This window comes from Notolabrus celidotus, chromosome 1 (assembly GCF_009762535.1).
Source record: "Notolabrus celidotus isolate fNotCel1 chromosome 1, fNotCel1.pri, whole genome shotgun sequence".
NCBI lineage: Eukaryota > Metazoa > Chordata > Actinopteri > Labriformes > Labridae > Notolabrus > Notolabrus celidotus.
The window spans coordinates 11,440,413-11,461,020 of record NC_048272.1 but is presented as its reverse complement, the minus strand read 5'-3'; the positions used below and the strand labels follow the sequence as shown (position 1 = coordinate 11,461,020).

Sequence of the window (20,608 nt, the reverse complement as noted above, 5' to 3'; positions counted from 1 at the left end):
ACAAAAGTTCATGTTGGTGAAAGCTGAACTTTTAAACCGGATGTTAGATTGGTTTGATCTCTGATGGAGAAAAAAGAGAAAGGAAAGCAAGGCGGGGAGTCAAAGAGGGAGAAAAGTTGACAAAAGTACAGGCTTTGAGGAGGTTTTCAACGCTGTTTATTTTCATCTGCTCAGCAGCAAAAAGGGGACAGTCAGCATTCCCCTGCACCCAACACTGCCAGGACTACAACTGATAGCAGCTTTACAGAGAGAGGGAGAACTGGAAAGAGAGACGGGCACACAGACAGAAAAAGAGTGACATAGTGCTGAAGTAGTGAGAGTGAGAGAAAATCAATCACACCGAAACAACTGAAAATAATCATTGGTGCAAAAAATAATCAACAACACATAAGAAATTAAAAGAGGACAATCAGCTCCCAGAAATTAAAACTCACAGTTAAAAATGATTTAAAGCGCTGCACATGTAAGATATGTTGTGCTGCTGATCCATCAATCAATGGACCACAAACAATATAAATATAAGAATGTGATATTTTCACTAGAAAATAACTTCATTGTTGTTACTATTTTGAATCCTCATCAAGACAACAGGATTTGATTCAAGCCAGTGTTCCCATACTAACTACCTAGCATTTGAAAGCCAACAACAACAACAACATATAGCTTCAATATATCTTCTATAATTAGCATGGCAGCACAAGTACAGACATGGGATTTGTTTAAACCCATGAATAAGTTGATATAATAGGAGCCACATCTTTCTTTGCACACAAGATGAATTTTAACACCTTGATACTAATTGTTGACTGTGAATGCATCAGCATCAAAAGCGATGAACACTTCACGTCGCCCAAGAACGAACCATAAACTCAAACAAATCATGGACCCAGGATTTAGTCGCATAACTATTGCATTGATACAGTTATTTAAAAGTAGCTTTGTGTATGTTGTATTTTTGAATATAGCATGGTCTCCATGTGGCAAGCTTTTTAGTAATAGGCATCATAAGTGCCACTTCCCTTCTTGTTAACAAATAATGAAGCTGACATCAGTGTGAGAGCTGCAACTATATGGGTGTAGGTCTCAGGGAATGTATATGAGTATTTGCAGTCATGCACACAATAAGAAGTCAGCAGTCCCATAATAGCACACAGCTCCCTTCTTGACCCAACATGTTTGAACATGAAGATCCTTTCGTTCACTCTTTTTATTCATTGGCTCTTTCTTCAGCTCTTTTATCTGTGCTTTCTTATCATAGGGCACATGATGGAGTCAGATTATAGCTCAGTCAGCTAAAAACCACACACACACGCACACACAGGAAAACAAATAGATGGGCTAATCCTACATCAATATGCTTCCAAAGATAGAAAGAAAGCATTGTGTCCTAACACACCCAGAGGATATACAAGTATAAAAATACCACTAAAAAGTAGTTCCCTTCTCTATCTCTCCTGTAATTTTCTTTTCAAAGGAAGACACAATGAAATCTGAGAAAGACAAAGCTTTGCAGTGACACAGGAAACCCTTCTAATTGGCTTCAATCCTAGCCCAGTGGCAGAGCTTTTAACTGCACAACTATCAGTCAACTGAGGAGTGAGTTTTACTGTCATTGAAATATCACAAACATGCCATGGGCAACCAAAATGAGGAGGAAAACTTGAGAAGTTACATGCCAAGAATATGATCTGCAGTGTGGCCACCTGCTGAGGCATCTGTAGAATCATTTTCAGTAACAATGTCCTAATAAGAGTGCATTACAAGTTACGTTACTAGTAGAAGGGAGCTGCCTAATGTGTAGACTCCTAATGTTTAACTTCTTCCTATGTGGTAAGCCCTTAGTTTGTAATGTATCATTAGTTGCAGTTCACATCAAAGTCAGAAAATTAAGGGAAATGAGTTGGACATCTGCAGCCATCCGTGAGTTAGTATACCCTGGATGTAGACATCAGGGGCAAAGGGACGGAGGAAGGAACTTGTATGTAGCCCCCAGAAAGGTTGGATGATATTACACTCTGACATGTGAGCACTAACTGCAAAGCAGAGGACTGCAGAGGGGTTACACTACCCCAAAGTCAGTCTCCTTGCTAAGGCATGGATTGCTCTTGTGTGTCCATGACATAACATAACTGCTCATGCTAGAAATAACTTGTAGTCCAGACAGCAAAAGGGAAAGAGAGGAGAAGCACCAGGCCTGAACAAAGCCACACAGAGACAGATTTTCAAATGCAAATGTAAAAACAACAGACATGTCAGCACAAACATCCTAAATGATATGAATCTAATGAGTAATGGTAGAAAGAGAGCCAAAATAACTGAGTGTATAGTAATAAAATGAGTCAACCACAGGAGGAGAGAGACATGTAATCAACACATGGCTTAATGCACTCTATTATTCAGCCTTTGATCTCAGTCATTAGCCAGGTTTCCCTTTTGAAGAACGGTCAGTGGTACAAAAATGATAAGACAAGCTTCTGAGCACACACTCCAGTTTATCAGACCATGGGGTGATAACGCCAATCTACTTATTATAAAGTAAAGATCAATGCTAACATGGATTTTACGTCGGAAATATGACGTATGTGAGTTTTAAATCGTGAAAAAGGTGTAATATAGTTTCAATGAACACCAAATAGTCGTGAACAAGAAACACAACTCCGCGTGTATCTAAGTGTACAACTTTTCTTTGCAAGGTTTGCTACATTAAAAGTTTGGCTCGTGTGAAAACTTCCAGCAACTACGCTGCTAACCTTCACCCTGCGCGTAAAGGCGCTCCGAGACTTAAAAAACAACACGAGAAACACCAACAAACAGCACCAAACCTCGACTTTACCTTCGTAGCAGAGAATGCCGATGTTGTTGTTCATTTTGTCCAGGTATTGGTAGTTCAACAGGTCCATTTTCGTTAGAAGCATTTATCGAGTTGTTAGCACAAAAAAAAAGACCAGCTTTTTTCTTCTCTTCTCAAGCGACGGTCAGAAAGCTAAAGGCCCAGCCTCCAACTTTAGTTTGGAAGAAACCCCCTCTATAAAATAAAAAAAACCCACGAAGAGGACTAATAACTAGATTCCCCTGTGTTTTTAATGACTTTAGAATACTTTTTTGAAAAACACGAGTGAATGTATCGCGGTGATAAAGAACTAAAAGAGAGTAGCGTCAGTTCTCCTCACAGCCAGCTGTAAGTCGACTGCACTGACACGCAGGCTATGCTTGGTATGACTTCTATGCTGCACCAGTGGTTTCCTCTGCTGCTGAGAGGGGCGCACTGGGCATGCTCGCTAAATCCCTGGAGCGCCTCAAATATCGGGGATGTTTTACGCACAAGATCAGCCTCTCCAAACACAACCAGGGCGAGAGAGGGAGGGAGGGAGGGAGAGAGAGAGAGAGAGAGAGAGAGAGAGAGAGAGAGAGAGAGAGAGAGAGAGAGAGAGAGAGAGAGAGAGAGAGAGAGACCAAAAGCGCTGGATTAATCCAGTATTGAATGTTAAAAGTATCCCAAGTATTAATACAGCGGTCTACCCACAAGATATTTGACATGGCACAGATCTTTGAGGTACAACATGAAGTGACAACTGCTGAGCTTTTAAGGTCCCATAAAACTGAATAATGGCTACTATAATCTTATCAAAGCTCTGTCAGTCCAGGCATGAGTATGATAGGACTGTTACAGAGAAGTTATGAAGCTTGATAAGTCAGTGTTATTTGAGATAAAAAGTAGAGAATTCAGTCATTTTCTATTTTTATTTCTATACTACATTGTTTTTTTTCAGGTCATGTCATGATAAACTGAAGGCTTTTTCTACAATGATACCTACAGAGAAAACTAGATACAATGCAATCCATAAATTAATGATGCATTTTGAGAAATAAATCTAAGTTCCCTTCAGTAGCTCTACAAATGAAGGGTAAACAAACACCACTGTGTTGCTGTGTAAGGGAACAAAAAGTTGAAAGCTTTTTTTTACAATGGTTCTCTACTACCCCCTGGTGTCTAAGAGGGGCTACACAGGTTTTGACTTTAAAACGGAGACAGATGTGGAAGAAAGTGGAAGGAAAGTGAGATGAAAAGAGGAAATGGGTATCATCATCATCATCATCATCATAGATGAATAGCAAGTGAATATGACTGTCATCATATTACATGGTAAAAGAGAGCAGTTTCCTTCTGAGCATTTGACTGAGGATAATAAGCAGGGTGTGGCTGCACTTTTCAGTGTGGGTTTACACACAGGCACACATTTGCCATGTGCGTGCTTTTGTGTGACACATACCCGCAAACACAGAGGAAGGGAAATGAAAGGAGTCATGAAAAGCTCAGACAGGATGCATGCAATGTCACTGTAACCTCAAAAATGACCCAGCTAGATTTGACTCGCAAAGAAAGAAGATAATTAAGAAAAAAAAAAAGCAGATCAAAAGCTTGATTGAAAGAAAGAAAATTCATACTGCCTTGCTTTTATCCAGTCTCATACCCTTTGCTCTGTGCCGTGATGAATGAACACAAGACAAAAAAAGGCAAAACACAGCAAGTAGATAATGAACCTAAATGAAACGTTTCAACTTACTTCTCTATCACTGGCTAAACAACTGTTAAAATGTACAGAAGACAAGTTATGGCTGCTTCACTGACATCTATCTCAGTAAAACCAGCTTCTCCTAACATCTAACACTGTTCAAACCCGGATTAAAAAGCCTACTTATTTACAGGATTTTAACCCCTGGACTCCTGCACCTTCTCTGATACCCAAGCCACAATTTCAAATAAATCACACATTTTGCATACACACTGAATAAGAACATACCTCTTTCAGACTCTGGTGCCAAACACACATCATTCCACGTCTTTTCTAACACCTCCCCCCTTTCTTTCTCAAACAAACACAAGCACACAAACACACACAAAAGCGCCCTCCTCCCTCACGGGCCTCCTTGTAACGGTGACTCAGAACTAAGGAACATGTTTCTTGTCCCATTGGACACCCATTGTTTCCAGCCTTACACACAAAAGGGGTTGAGCTCAAACTGAGGGTTTATTAACTGCTACTACAGGTGCTGCAAGTTATAACTCACTCTCAGGCTTTGCATGTAAGAGGCCTACAACTGAAATTAGTTACGGAAGTCTTTGTATGTATGCGTATAAGTACAGAACAGCAGAACAAGTAAAACGTTTCTGCAAGAAGTGTAAATTAAAGACGGCTTTCTGGAGTTTAAGTTTGTTCCGCATTAGGGCTCCTATACGTTTTGCTTTTATGAACCAATTTTGTTTTGCAATTATTACAAACACTTGACTTCAAAATTAGTTACACAGAGAAGCACAGTTGCTCATAAAAAGTGTCTTTGTTCTGGTCCAGCTCGCTGTGTGATTTCAAAAGTATTCTAAGGAGATTAATGGTTACACAACAAGTTGGTGAAATTCCACTTCTTTTCCCATAGAGACGAGCTGTTACACATAACGTAGCCTACTGTGGTACTAACCCTTTTCCTAGATGGCTCCCAAGCTTGCTTTTTTTATGTGTGAGTAAAACACAAAGGTCACTAAAACAGTTTGATGACCTTGTGAGTCAGTTATAGGAAGCGTCATGTTGTGCATTATGATTGTATGAATGTGTTTGAATGCAAACTTTTGACTGAAAAGCATCACTACCTCTCTAAAAAAAATTATACCTTCTGAATTTTGATTGTTTTTTAACTTGATTATAAAGTCTTCCTATAGGGTTATGTGACAAGGGATTAGGATCTCTCAACTTACCCACCCAGTCACTTATTATTCACACAGTGGTGTCGGTACACGGCTGCCCTTCATCTCCAGTGTAGAACTCCTGCTTTCCTGTCATTATCGCACTTTACTTCCTGCCTGTCTGTTTATTCATCTCATCTATCAGGACAAGAGGACTATACCACACCTTCCTAATCTCCTGTGGTTTTTTGTGTGTCTCTCTGAACAGGTCCAGGCCTCTCCAGGGAGAGGGTGTGTCTGGATAACATCACACCATACGGGCCAGGTGGTGATTCATCCTCATGCAATATTAACACGCTCCAATGTTGTGGCACAAACACCAGCAGAATAGGGCGATGGGGGAAGTGTTAAAAAAAGGGTTGACTTACTTCCAACATTGACTTTCTGAGGCTTTACTGACAATAGATAAAAGAGCAACAACTTTCTCTAAACCCGGTAACAAACAGGATCTTAAGTAAGCCAACTACACTTGTAGTTACAGGGGTCAAAGGTCAAATCCTTAATCATTTTACAGCGCCCTCTGTTAAAACACCACCACACCACCTTTGTTTACACTGTGACATAATGCTTTGAAGACGTTTATCCCGCCTGTAATGTGTCGTCTCAGCTCTTGGTATCAGGGTGGTTACTTAACTGTGACTTCTCCACAAACCTCCAGGCTTTAAAATGTTTGATGACACATATAATATCTGTAAACACCTGAGTGGGACAGACAGACTTGTATTACAAGTTAAGATACTACAGGTTAGTGTTCTTTAATTTTCAACCATTCACACGTAAAAAGAAAAAACATGTCGCAAATTCTAATTTCCAGATCACACCTTGAAGCGTCCCTGATTGACAAAATTCCATCAGGGAAGCAGCAAAAGTTCAGCTCTATGCAAAGACATTTACATCATCCCACAAGCATTCAGAGTGACAAAGCTGCAATGAGAAACCATTAGGTTCCTGAGAGTGTTTTCGTCGTCACACACTCACAGAGGAGGAAATATCAGGTTACTGCACCGAAACAATGATAACAACAGGTGATTGTTTGGAAGTGAAGCTATTCAGTAATTTCCCACCTTTGAGTTGTCTGTGTTTATGTGTGTGTGTGTGTGTGTGTGTGTGTGTGTGTGTGTGTGTGTGTGTGTGTGTGTGTGTGTGTGTGTGTGTGTGTGTGTGTGTGTGTGTGTTCGGCATTAGATGACATGTGGACACTGTCTGACAGTTCAGCATTCACCAGCTGTGAATATGTTTAATTCCAACCACTATGTCATTCGATTTTTATCTTAACAGGACTAGACAGAGATTTTGTGCCAGTTCAACTGTAACATATTTAAATCACGTGTACTGAAATTTACTAGATGATAACAACAGGATAAACAAAGGCTAAATCTAGGATACACAGGGATGTTAGTTTCTGGTATGATACATCACACCTTTAAACTGTACTTCAACAAATGTCCACTTGAGGCTGGTGCCAGAATCCCAGGAGAACCCATTAACACCCATGTTAACATGCAGAGTATCGGAGAAATAAAAACATTTTTGGTCTGGGTGTTCCATTTCTCTATTGGTACACACTGGGCTGGGATCTTTCCATTCTTTCATCGCTTGGTGGAAACACAGCTTTTCCCAACTTTTGATAGTGTTGCATACCATACCGTACCGTACCAAACCGGACCGCTTTGTGGATCATAGCTCGAGACAAATTGAAGTACTAAGCTGTAGTCAGTCAGCAACTTTTAGTCAAACCTCTAACACCAAAGAACATGCTATCTTACAGGAAGTGGTCCACATAGACTTGATGTACGTAGACATTCAGATTGATGTGTCATCAGTTTAAAGACTCAATCTTGCGTTCCTAACATGCTGTCTTTTTCAGAAAGTGAAAGTATTTGTACAATTTCACCCTTGATGGACCATTTCTCTTTGTATTTTAGACTTCAATACCTTTAGGGCTGTAATACCAGACACAAGTGCTATTCAAAAGGAACCCTGAACCCTTCTATCATCAATCATTATGGTTTCTCAGTCTTGTTATACAATGTGAAGTGACCAAGACAAGATAAGCCAACTAAGGGATGTGCAAAGTGTTCTCTTACAGCCGAGACACCTAAGCCATCTTTGTCCTACTCTTTCTTAACACCCACCTGTCCTGCTCTTCTATAACCAATTTGAGAAAACCTTCTCACTCGTGTTGCAAATTGACCTGCTGTCCAAATCAGTCTGCGATTTTGCTTTTATCTCTTTCTTTTTCTCTTACAGTCCACCAACCTTTGCAAAATTTCCATTCTGAAGCTTCTCTTTCCTTTGAATCTTTTCAGCTCTCCTTCCAATTCCCCTCCAGCTTACCTGTGAACAGTTACTGCACTCTCACACTATGGCAATGCAAGGTTAGATGTCCACTGTCTGTTATTACAGGTATGCAACTGTCTTAGAAGCGACTCATCTATCTGAGAGCTGAAACTATTTTCTGTGAAGCACCCTGAGAATCAGGTGTCTCATACAGAAGCAGAAAAGGTGTAAAAGATATCTAGTGGACAGCAGTGACATCTGTATCAACATATTTTCACTCCTTAAAACAAAGTGTAAGTATCCAAATAAGTCATCCAATGAAAAAAAATGTCAGATTAAACTTTGTTATGTGTCTAATTTAAGAAAGATCAGACGCTGAACCGACTTACTTCAAACATATCTTATTTCTTGTCATGGAAAATGATCAGTGCCTCCAATTGGCCAAAGGGGCGTATGACAACATTCTTACCATGCTATCAATTAGCTCGTAACAAACTGACCCTAAGGGCTCATCATCTATTGGCCAAGACTGCTCCTACGTGGGATAGCAGCAGGCTCTGTGCCACTACCACTCATGTTCTGAATCTGGGCCTGAATTACACCCTCGCTATGCTCAGATGTCATCAACACAACCTTATCTCTGGATGCCGAGGCTTCAAATGCAACACATACTTTACTGAGGGGAGTGTGCTCATAGTCTATCAGGTATTACTTTGTGCCGGACGTCCTCTCTTGTTCAACCTTTTTTTTTCTCGTCTAAACCTGGGAGTCACCTCAGGAAACAAAGTATCAGTATGTACAAAGAAAATACAACAGAAGTCAAATCACCTGACTCCACCTATTCCAAAGAAACTTATTACGCTGGTTGTCAACACTGTAAAGGTTAAGTTTTCTTTGTGATAGTCGTTTCAATCCTGTTTAATTTCATTCTTAGTAACTATGGTGAGTGCTATCAAAAAGAGAGGAATGTAAAGTATGTGTGGTCAACACTGCTCTGAGAAAATAAGACAGCAGAGCTGGTATGAGACCAATGGGCCTGGCATTTACTGGAAGGTGTAAGACATGGGTTCTGGGAAGTAGCTTGGACCTATAAAATCTAACGCTTTTAAGCATCAGACTTGTTTCATTCATTTTGAAAACGTTTAAAGGTAGTGACAAGACCCAACTACAAAAGGAAATGGTTCCAAAGTTGTACAAAAAGCTTGGCCTTTTCTAGGAGCTTCTGTCTGGCAGGTTTAAAGCATCAGCTGGTTACAAAACATGCTCCAGAGAACACATGCAGCTACCCATACCATTCCCTAGCCTAGCTGATAAATGAGCTTACTTTGACCAGGAAGGCATGCAAGGGGCAGTGCCATGATCAAGCTGACAATAAAATCATCTTAGAGAGAGCAGCCAAATATCTGGAGAAAGCAGATACATTATGAGACATGTTTTCTATTAAGCTGTACACATTATTTTAGAAGTGAGACAGCAGTCTTTCCACAAGCAAAGACACACGTTGTCTAGTTTGGAAGGAAAAAGAATGAAGTGTCTGGAGGAAAAGGGAGACATAACGTCTTGGGTTATTTCGGTAAAGTGCAACGCAGAAATGTTGCGTGTAGACAAAAACAAGGGTCCATTATATTTAACCTTGTGACTTGCACCTACGACCCTTTGACACTTGACCCTTGACCTGTGACCATGGTGGCCTCTTGCTTGGCCTTATTCTTATTGAACCATGACACTTAACAATGCTGTGACAGGGTGTGTTTTGTGTGTGTGCGTGTGTGCATGCGTGTGTGTGTGTGTGTGTGTGTGTGTGTGTGTGTGTGTGTGTGTGTGTGTGTGTGTGTGTGTGTGTGTGTGTGTGTGTGACAAATAAATACACTTGCAAAGAAATATATACTTTTTTAAAATGTGCAATCTTTAGAGCAAAAGTGTAAGAATGTAAAAATGTACTTAACCACCTTTTTGTTGAGAATGAGAAGAACTCTTATGCCTGTCCAATAATTAAGATGCTACAAACTAGGGGCACTCTAGCTCAGCTTAGCTCACCAGCAAAGCAGAGCTAGGGTGACAAGGAGGACACCCCAAGCATGGCTCTACCCAAAAGTAAAAAAAAACTGTGATTAATATGTATCTCTGTACAGCACAATGATTTTCTTGAGTCTTTTAAGGAAGATATAGAAGAAGAAAGGACCATTACATCTTGGGAATTCAGCACTGGTGCCAGACTTTTGTCCCATGTCATCTAGTGGTTGACTGATATTGGTTTTTCAACAGCCGATGCTGATGCCAATAAATAGAGAGCAGGTCAGCCGATGTCATTTTGAAAAGGTAATGATGACTGGGGACATTTATAGCAGATGCAGAATACAGAATGGAAAAATTGACCCAAGGGGACATGCTAACCTTGCTCGACATCAGCAACACTGAATAGGCTGCCTGTAGTGTCTGCAGACGTTATTTGTTAATTTGTTTTAATCAGCCATGTGAGCACAGACATCAGCCAATCAATGCTGGTTATTTCAAAGTGATATTAATTGGCCTGATTGATCATTCGGCCAAATAATCTATCTCTTGCCACATCTGTTAAAAAGTTAGACTGTAAAATACTTCAGCATAATACAGAACATAGTATGTAATGTCAACAGGTTTTCTTTCATTGAAATGTGTGTCTGTTTTCTACACCATATGCAATTTAAATCCCAGTGTGTAAGTCAGGCATTAAGACAGCATTCTTAAATACCCACTGATGAGAAAAAAGTGACACGAAGTGATTCTGAGAGAAGAAGAGCAGTAAGAATACCGTCAGTGTTAAAGTAGGACGAGCGTTACTGTACATTATCTGTATATCCCTTTGACCCTGTCATCTAAAACAGAGCTCATAAAAACCTCACTGATAAGATTTATCTACTGCAGACTCCTTGACCCACACACACACACACACACACACACACACACACACACACACACACACACACACACACACACACACTCACACACTGATAAAATACGATAATTCAAACACTGTTAAATATTTCTGATGCACCACATAGGCAATAAATAGACAACAGACACCGACAGTGTAGCGGATGGGAAAACAGGCAATAAAACACTGCTGGTGTTTGAGACAATAGGGCACGTCTTTCATACATAAACATGTAGACTCTGACTTTTATTGCACATCTTTGAGCAAACATTTACAATATGTACACACAACCACGCTGAACACCAGCATGCTGCTCATTATCCCCTTCTGTTTTTATAACTTTTATGCTTCCTTCAGACTTGTAACGTTCACTTTTCAACTGTAAGTTTTAGTCAGTCACACACTCGCACATTTGGCAGATGGATCTGTCCTGTCCAGTTATTTGTCACAGGTTAGGGCGTCTGTAGTGGGGCAGTAGCATTTTGTTTAGTAATGCTTTTTTGAAATATGGATGAAGTAAAGTCTATTTGTGACACTCCAGAACACCATAATGGTAAAGCATAGCGCTTAAGCATAGCTTTTATGGTGCTATCCGCTGAGTTGCTAATAAACATGCTTATGACGAGTTATGTAATAGTGTTTTATCGTGAATTAGTCAATAATTACAATATTTAAGGTCACACATATTAATGTTTTGAAGTAACAAGTAACACTGATCATGCTATTGAAGTAGTTTGATATTGTTGCCCAATATCTATTGCTCTTAAATTTTTGTGGTATGGTATGGTACTCCTTTCAAAGGTAAGAAATGTCCCACCAGCACCACTAAAGCTAACAGACTTAGTCATTTAATGTGTAAAAAGTCAATGCATAAGGAGTGTTGTTTTAATTTGGTTTTAAAAGTGGAAGTTTCCTTGGCTGGAGGTCGTGACTTTTCTGGAGGGTTGTTTTTGTCATGGTGAGGTTGCCCATTTAAAAAAAAGGGACTCCGGTAGGCGTCAAACTACTTTTTTAACACTGTTACACAGATTCAGGCTAAAAAAAAAAAAAGGAAAAAAACAAACATGGAATTCTTGATCATGGAAAATACTGCTCACTCTCATTTAAGCAACACTGTAAGAGAGCTCATTGGCTGCTTCAGGCTCACCCTCTTTTAGTTATGACTAGTAAGGTTATTCAAACACCAAGAACCAAATCAGAGGTTAAAGTTTAAGCTCTGTAAACTTAAAAACACCTTAAAGATAAACTGGAAAGATGAGTCACAGAGTTGAGGTCATGTTTCAAACCATCCGTATTCTTGCAATATTATGAGTAGTTGTTGAACACCTGTGCTATGTTACACAGGCAGCATTGGGAAATATCTGTCAGAAACCTGCACGCTGGAGGGCAAACCCACTCCCTGCTGGAAAAAACCTTGACACACACCCAAAAACCCAACCCTTCCACCTATGGGCATGAATCTTCATCAAATTACCTCCCACTCAGAATTTTGATTTGCCTCCAGCAAGGTTTAGTCAAGGTGCTGTGATGCAAGTGCTCTAATTTCCCTTTCAGTGTTGATCTGACTAAACATCTGCGAGCATCGGCAAGCTCAGTCTAGTTTTAAATGCTTACCCACTGAGAGGACAATCATGCCACATTTGAAACGTGCAAAGCCTGTTCATCCAAGATTACAGTGGTTCATTTGACTTGAAGTTTAGAAACACAACACTGCAATAGACTGAGATAACCTCTGCTTGTCTAGTTCACCTGGTCACATGCAGATTTCATAAACTCTATTTAACAAACATAACAACTCTGGACAAGGATACTTGAACACTGTCAAAGTAGACCTTCCAACAAAATGTACATTACAGGCAAAAGATGTAAATCAAGTTGAGATCAGTCACAGTTAAATTTGTATGACAGCATGACGGATAAGTTGTTTGGTCATACCAGATGTGAACAAAAAGAGCACACAGAGTCGAAACTGCTCAGGATATGACACACATTTGAATTTACTGTATGTTCTAAGTAGAATAACAGACTACAAAAACATGGATGTTGTCTTCAGTGGCATTACACACTGGTGTCAGATCTGGGACAGTCGCTATGAAACACACAGTTAACAGTTGCCATATTGGATATGCTGCCTCAGTCTAACTTCTGACTGATGTAGAAACAGGCAAAGTGTTGGCCAGAGCCTTGTTACCTGGCACAGAGCTACAGTGCTGCCACCTATCAAGTCAGATGCGCCATCATTATGCCAAAATCTTAGCCTTGATACAACCAAAACGGATGATTTGTAAAAACAAATCATCCCCTGTATGGTTGTCACAAGTAAAGAAATTAAGACACCAAAACTGTTTTCAATGGCAGACTGTAAACATGGCAATTTAAAGTTATATTTTTTGGGCTTTTTGCCTTTATTTGATAGGATAGTGAAGAGAGACAGGAAATGTGGGGAGCAGAGAGGGGGGAAGACATGCAGGAAATGGTAGACCAGACGGGAATCGAACTGGCAACCCCTGCGACGAGGACTATAGCCTCTATATGTGGGGCGCTAAGACCGCTTGGCCACCAGCACCCCAACATGGCAATTTAGCATGGCCTAGGGGTCACCTTGGCTTCTGGAGCCTGCATCAAGTGGACACCCCAAGAACTGCATTTTTTTGCACTTCCCGTTGACTTAATTTTTCAACACAAAAAGTTACTGCTTCATTACTATGCAGTCAGCAACCATGCTTAGCATTCTGTTAGGCTGTACTCAGATCCAATGGAGCTTTGAGCTAAACTCTAACATCTAAATGCTAACATGCTGATGTTTCTCTGATATTTAGCAGGTTTATTGCTGAACATGCTCATGCGAACATGCTAACCAGTTGTTAGAATCCTAACAGGTCATTATGTAACATTAAAGTACAATAGCTACAAAACTCCTTACGTAATGAATTCTTTGTGAATTGTACTGGCCAACAAAACATCTGATGATCAAACTAAATTAAATGTCTGGGAATTATCAAATGCTTCCTGTGGGGACCATAAATGTGTGTGCCGAATTGTAATTCACATTGTAATGAATGATGATTAGACTGAACATTATAGAAGGGTCTGCTTTGATGGACCACTTCCCTTCACTAGGAGTTAGGAAGAGACTGGGAGTAGTTGAACAAACCATGGAAACTTTAACAATGGAAGGGGATTCTGTAAGTGTGTGTCTTTGATTGTGTGTATTCTCTAAACAAACAAGTGGGATCTCAGTGTACAGCATGTACACAGCAGTAGAGCAGAGGGCACTGTGCAGATCTCAGCCAACCACCTTCTCTTGGCACCAGTCCGCCTTTTGTTGTGGTTCCTGTCAGAAACAAAAGGTCCATGTTCCATCTCTTCAGTGGCACCCTAAGCCAGCAGCCCTCTTTGGAAAGAATTGCTTTGATCAAACATCCAAGACCCGACGTGCAGTCAGGGCCTGCTGACTGGCTTTAGAGCAAATATAGAATCTGCACAAAAACCAAAGAAATTACTCTAAACGTGTGCTAAGAATGACTGTATTTCAGTAAACACAGAGCTACAAACAAAAACATTTCCCTCTGTCCTCAGTTGGCCCTGTAGTGTAATCCAGACAGTTTAAGGTTGATTTCAAATACAGGTTTGATTCCAGGAAGGGTGGAGTACACTTCAACATCTTCCAAGTGGCCACCAAAATTGCTATGGTGGGGTGATGGCAAGTATTAAACATTTCCCACATCTACCATTAAATATATGGCACAGGTTTCTTCACTGCTTTTTTAGTAAGTGTGTAATTACTGTAAAGTCAAGGTCAGGGTGATTTGACTTAAGACCTGTGATTAGTGTTGTTCACAGACAGCCTGTACTCCAACCAGGTTAACCTCACTGACAGCCTGGATCAGCCCTGCTGAACTGTGTTTTTTACGAGTGTAGAAGTAATGGCTGTGTTGATTTCAGAACTTTGAGTGGCTCACTTTGTCAGATCAATCTAGCAAAAACATATTCATTATGATTATTTTGCCATGGTTATTTACAATGGCATTTTGACAAAAATGTATTTGCAATTTGCTGCATATATAATACAGCAACTCAAGCTCAGTTGCGTTGGATCTTACACTTCATGTTTGACTAGGGAGTTGCATATTTAAAAAAAAAAGAAAAAGAGTGCCTCAATAAATGGTCAGCAAAAGTGAATATATACTGTTCCTGTCAGGCTGCAACAACATCCAAGATAACAGTGTAGCCTGGGAGGCAAAACTCAGGGAAAAAAAATCTTTAGAAATCTCACTCAGTTCCTGCATATGGTAAAACGGCAACCTGTGTAGGGATGTGCATGTTTACTTATCTAAACAATGTAGCTTTATCACCCTCGCTATTTAGCAACAGAATTACTGTTGGCTCAAAATATTTTTCATATGTTGTGTCCAAGCAGCAACCTCCGGTCTCAAACTATGAAGCCCATGCGGAAGTGTTATAAACTGGAATTCATCGAGAACCCGCTTGAGGCTGGCTGCAGAAACACCGGAAACCACATAGACACCAATACAAAAAAGATGATCTTTGCAGCATTAATAAACATGTTTAAAGCCTGGTTCAAAAAACAGCTTAGCTCTACGTAGCTCATTTCTATATCTGTACAGACTGTACGGGGGGAGAATTTTTTTCTAACGCGACAGTTCAGAAGATATTAAGATTACGAGTTTTTGCCCAAATAAGGACATGACTGACTTGACTCCCGGACTGGAACACATAGCTGTTGGCTAAGAGGCTCAAACTCCACCCCTTTACGTCACACTATGCTTGGTTGAGGTCTGCATTTCCAATATGGCTGCCACCGTCAATTGGCTTCAAAACAGCGCTCAGGAACAGATGGGTGACGTCACAGATACTACATCCATTATTTATACAGTCTATGGTCTAAGCTGCAGCCCAGCCATCCGCCATCAGATGTGGCTGTAGTGCCGGTACTGCTATAATGTTATAAATTTCTACTACCCAGATGTAAACAAGCACAGATTACACATGGCATCTCACAGTGCAGCACAATTTGACAGTATTTTGATCTGGAAAGTGGAGACAAAAATGTATGTAGGCTGTCTCTCGTTTTTGCGCAACCAGCACAGGCATAGGAACATTAACCTAGGAAGGAGGGCTGAAAGCAAGTGGTGCTAGCTCTGCTGATGTTAGTCTTACTCAGCAAACCAATTTGACATTGGTTACCCACAGACTCTGTACCCCCTTGTTTATCCACTTTGAATAAACTATACTCAATTTGGACTGTTTTCTGAGTGTTATTTTTTTTTACTTTTTTTACTAGTCAGTTGATCTAAATTCCATTTAACAAATAGGAAACTAGTCACTTTGGAACATCCCTGAAGCTGAGCAAAGGCGGTTGATAGGTCTACACCCCTACCTTGTACTACAAATATGTAGTATAGTCAGTAAAATACAAGGATGTGATATTTCAAACTGTTGCCTTTAGCTCTATGAAAAATGCTGTTGCTGCCGTTAACTGTTTCAAACCCCAGGTACAGTAATGTGAAATACCTAGTACAGAAAACAAGCCTAAAGGGTAAACAAGACAGAGAAAATTTGAATAAAACCAACACTGACAAGGTTCTTATATTAAGATAAGCAACCATATTCAAACAGTCTTAATTAATCCAAACCAAGGCCAACAATTCTCTTGGGATATTACTTTGGGTTATTTTCCACGATAGAGCCAAGCAAGCTTCACCCGGAGACAATGCATTATTCATGCACTGTAATTTCATTTCCCTCAAGACAGCGTTTGTGTTATAATAACCCAAGAAATTCATTTTGAACAGAGATGGGTTATCTGTAGCAGTTTGAAATAAAAAAAAAACTGCTTTTCATTACAAGCTAATAGACTGGCCCTCACAAGCCTGTCTGGTTCCCTTTGCTTAGAGAATCTAAACTAGCTGTGAAAGCAGACCCCAGTCTCTCCCTGTACTGCAGTGCGTGCTCTAGTAATATGTGCAGCACAGGCCTCAATAATGTGTTATCATTAATGAAATCAAGTAGGCAGAGTTAACCGACTCGTCAGCCTGACTGACTTGTTGCCAGTTTGGCTGACTAACAAGTTGGTGAAGTAGCTCAGTAGGCCGGCTGGCTCGCCCCATTTTTCCCGCACTATTGTGGAAACAGGTCGAGTGCATTGTCTTTGTACAAAGAGGCCATGCACGACTCACAACAAAAAGTGACATCAGCGCAGAAGGAAAAAACAAAAACACTGCAGGGGGGCGAGGGAGCAGAGGAGGAGGAGGAGGAGGGGGCAGGAGAGCTCCCGGGCCATTCTACCCACAACTGCAAGGAAGCTGATATTCAGCTCATTTAGGGCAAAGCATTACGGGAAAGAACTGCTGACAGAAGACATTACATTTGAGGTGCTTTCCAAGTTATGTTAGTATCTAAATACAACATTTAACTCTAGCAATAATCTTAAATTTACTGTTCATTATGGACTGCAAAATCCACGCTGAACAATTGTCATGCATCTGAAAAAAGATAAACAAGGTTTAAACAAGGAACTTAAAGAACTTCAAATGGTTGTCAAAGGGGCTAGCTTACATTGCAGTGAATTGTAATTGCTGTTACTCGTAATGAAATTCACTTCACTGTTTTGTTCCCTTTGAAGAACTCAAATCTTTTCACCCTTAGAGGCTTTAAATCCCTCCACGGCAACATAAACAAACCCGTAAAGAAGTTACGCTTGTCACTCTCAGCTTTACAGCTAGAAAGAGATTATTCAATCCAGGCTAAGCAGTTAAGGAAAACACTGAAAATAACAAAATAAACATTCACATCCAAAGAGTGCAGATCGGTTATCAGTGGTATCTAATGAATTTTAAGTGTCTGTAAGTTTCATTCAGCTCAGAGGCCTGCTGGCTGTGTGTGCAGAGGGGCCTGCTGACAAGGATTGGCAATTTCTCCTTAATCTCGGAAGGAATTTATTTTCTGCAGGGCCAGAAGCTCTCGTTCATGATTGGGAGAGGAAATAGGAAATGACTGAAGAAGAAGACAGACAGAAGAGGGTACTTTGGAGATGGATGGAGGCCGATAAGACAGTAGCACAGACAGAAAAGCTATAGAGGAGCAGAAGAGGTAGAAAGAGATGTAAACAGAGAGACACCCCACCCTGAAGCAGGTTAACACAAGCAAGCAGCTGGTTAAAAAGCAGAGCTGATGGCAGTTGAGTGCGGTTGCTCTTATTTGCCTGTGTATCTGCAAGTTTGCACAGCACAAAGACGCCTATTGTCCAATGGCAGAAAACAGGGCCAAGGAGGCTTATGGCTGAACATAATGTCCATCTACATGTAAGGCGACTCTAATCATACAAATCAGTCATACACACAGAACACCTTTTCACAGCCCCAGAGTCTAGACAGAGAAACTTCGCTTTAACTGACACACAAAACACGTTAGAGAAAGGGGAGCGAAGAGTCTGATCACTTACTTTCTTCTTCGTTCGCATGAACAAATGATGCTGCTCTTGACAGAACATCCAGTGGTGTCTCCATGCTTGGATGCTTGTAAGACAGAGAGAAGAGCACAGAGCTTAAAATCTTTCTGACATCTATTTGGCTTTCATCTCTCTCCATGACAAAAAAAAAGTGTGTACATTTGATAGATACCAATCTAATAGGTGCTGCAAAGGTGATTCATGATCACACTAGTTGCAAATCAAATCACTATTATTCCTGTGGTAAATAAGGCTTGGTGCCATTACAGTTCATTAAATATGTTTCAAGACAAGTACCAACTTGATAACTTAAAGATCTTGTGTGACTTAACGTTTCAACAGTAATAAGTGCCTTTTAAAGCATGTGAACATGAACTTTTCATGAGTAAAAATTACGGTCTTGCTAATATTAGGTTTAACATAAATGCTGCAACTGTAACTAACTTTAATTATATGTGGATTTGACGATTTTTTTCTCTATAAAGTAATACTTTGGTAAGAAAAAATGCAAAAGAAGTGATATAAAACCATGGCTGATGGACCAGATGGAAGCAGAATATTTAATGGCTTGTTATTGTTGTTTAACATATTTCAAGTATACATTTTAACATCAAAACATATGGTGATATATTTGCTGTTGATTAATTAAATGATTAAGGGTCCAAACATACAATAAAAACCATGAAAAACCTGTTTCTGCGTGAGTACTTTATCAGTTTAAACATGTGTTTCAGTAAACGACAGTACCCTACTGCTTTTTAAAGGGGGTGCTTGTATTCAGTGTTAATTGTTCTCTGGTTTGTTAGGTTAACTATACCCTTCCTGTGATTTCTGCAACCCGTCATCAGACCTTGTTTCAGCATTATATGAGTATTAGTCCTAGAATGTGGAGCCTTCAGTCTGGCAGCGCTATGAAAGGTATGTGTGGATAAAAAACGCACCAGCGCGCTTCTCTTCCCTCTTTGTGCATTCCTTAGATACCTTTCCCTCATTTCTCCGAGATAAATACGGCTTGAGCAGAATTCCTGATTAAAAAGTTCCCTGCGACTTCAAACTAATTTGCAATCACGAAAGTTGTATTATGCCTAACAGCATAACACTTTCTACGAGGTGTACTGGCTACACACTGTGACAAACTTTCGTTACGCAGTCTCGGGGCGAAACTGAAACTGAGTAACTAGTAACAAGTGCGGCCACATTTATTCTAGACAGACCTGTGTTTATATCAGCTTGACTGAGCCTCCAGGAGTCACTAATCTTGATGTTTTTCTTACAAAAGAAATGTATCGCTGCTTTATTTTACGACTTTGTTTTCGGTCCACTCACCCTGAAGTCCACAAAATCTCCGGTGAGAAGCAGATGTTGCTGGAGTGGGTTTTTGACATGAGAAAGTTTGGGTACCCGCTTTCATATCGTGAGATGAAATATCATAAGGAGCATTCGTAAAAGCTGATGTTATTTTACCTCCCCCCTTCTAACATCTGTAATCTGTTGTGACTCTTTATTTGAATGGCTGAATATCTTACAATATAAGATTTAACTGCATCCAAAACAGTCTCAAAAAGAGCGCACTCTCTCTTCCCACAAACCCGAAACAATGTCAGACACACACAACTTAATGTTGAGCAGCACACATACCTCCTTCAAGCGCCACTTTGCAATCTTCCAGTATAATAATGTCCACACAAAAATACAGAAATAAAAAAACAACATACAAAAAACACAGATATATTCCACGGGGACTGGAAAAACAAAAAAGCCGCGGCTTAACGAACGAGCAGAGACAATAGTAGCAGAGCTGACGGCACAAACTTGGTTGTAGGCTAAACGAGGAAGAGGAGGAGGAGGGAGGGAGGGAAGGAGGGAGGGAGGGCAGGAATGCCTGGAATGATGGAATTCAGTTCCTAGCAGGTGGTGAAAGTGAAGCGCACTGATTGGTTGAAGGCTGAAGCAATGATATCAGCATAAATTATGATAATGAGGGGTTGCGTCACATCCTCTGGAGGTGAAGCTGAGTGGCGACTACAGAGTGTACCGTGCTTATTAATACTTTAAGTGTCCCTCAGTAAGACAGTAACAAGCAACTTCCCAGTTTATGTTGTTCCCATTTAGCTGTTAATCTTTCTTGATTCCATATTGAACCATAATATTAATAATAATAATAATAATAATAATAATAATAATAATAATAATAATAATAACAATA

General features: G+C 40.2%; 1 protein-coding gene across 2 annotated transcripts in view; it reads right to left on the bottom strand.

Moving 5' to 3' along the window:
* Positions 1-20,221, bottom strand: part of vgll4b (vestigial-like family member 4b) — a 39,390-nt gene extending 19,169 nt beyond the window's left edge. Inside the window, exons 1-2 of one of the 2 annotated variants that reach the window (XM_034676570.1) lie at positions 20,041-20,221; positions 18,397-18,469 (exon numbers count right to left, since the gene is read on the bottom strand). In XM_034676570.1, coding sequence (XP_034532461.1) covers positions 18,397-18,469; positions 20,041-20,115 — 148 coding nt within the window. In that variant the 5' untranslated portion in view covers positions 20,116-20,221. Of the gene's footprint in view, positions 1-2,833; positions 3,301-18,396; positions 18,470-20,040 lie in introns of those variants that run through there. The other variant, XM_034676646.1, reaches the window with a different exon arrangement.
* Positions 20,222-20,608: the final 387 nt, after the last annotated feature.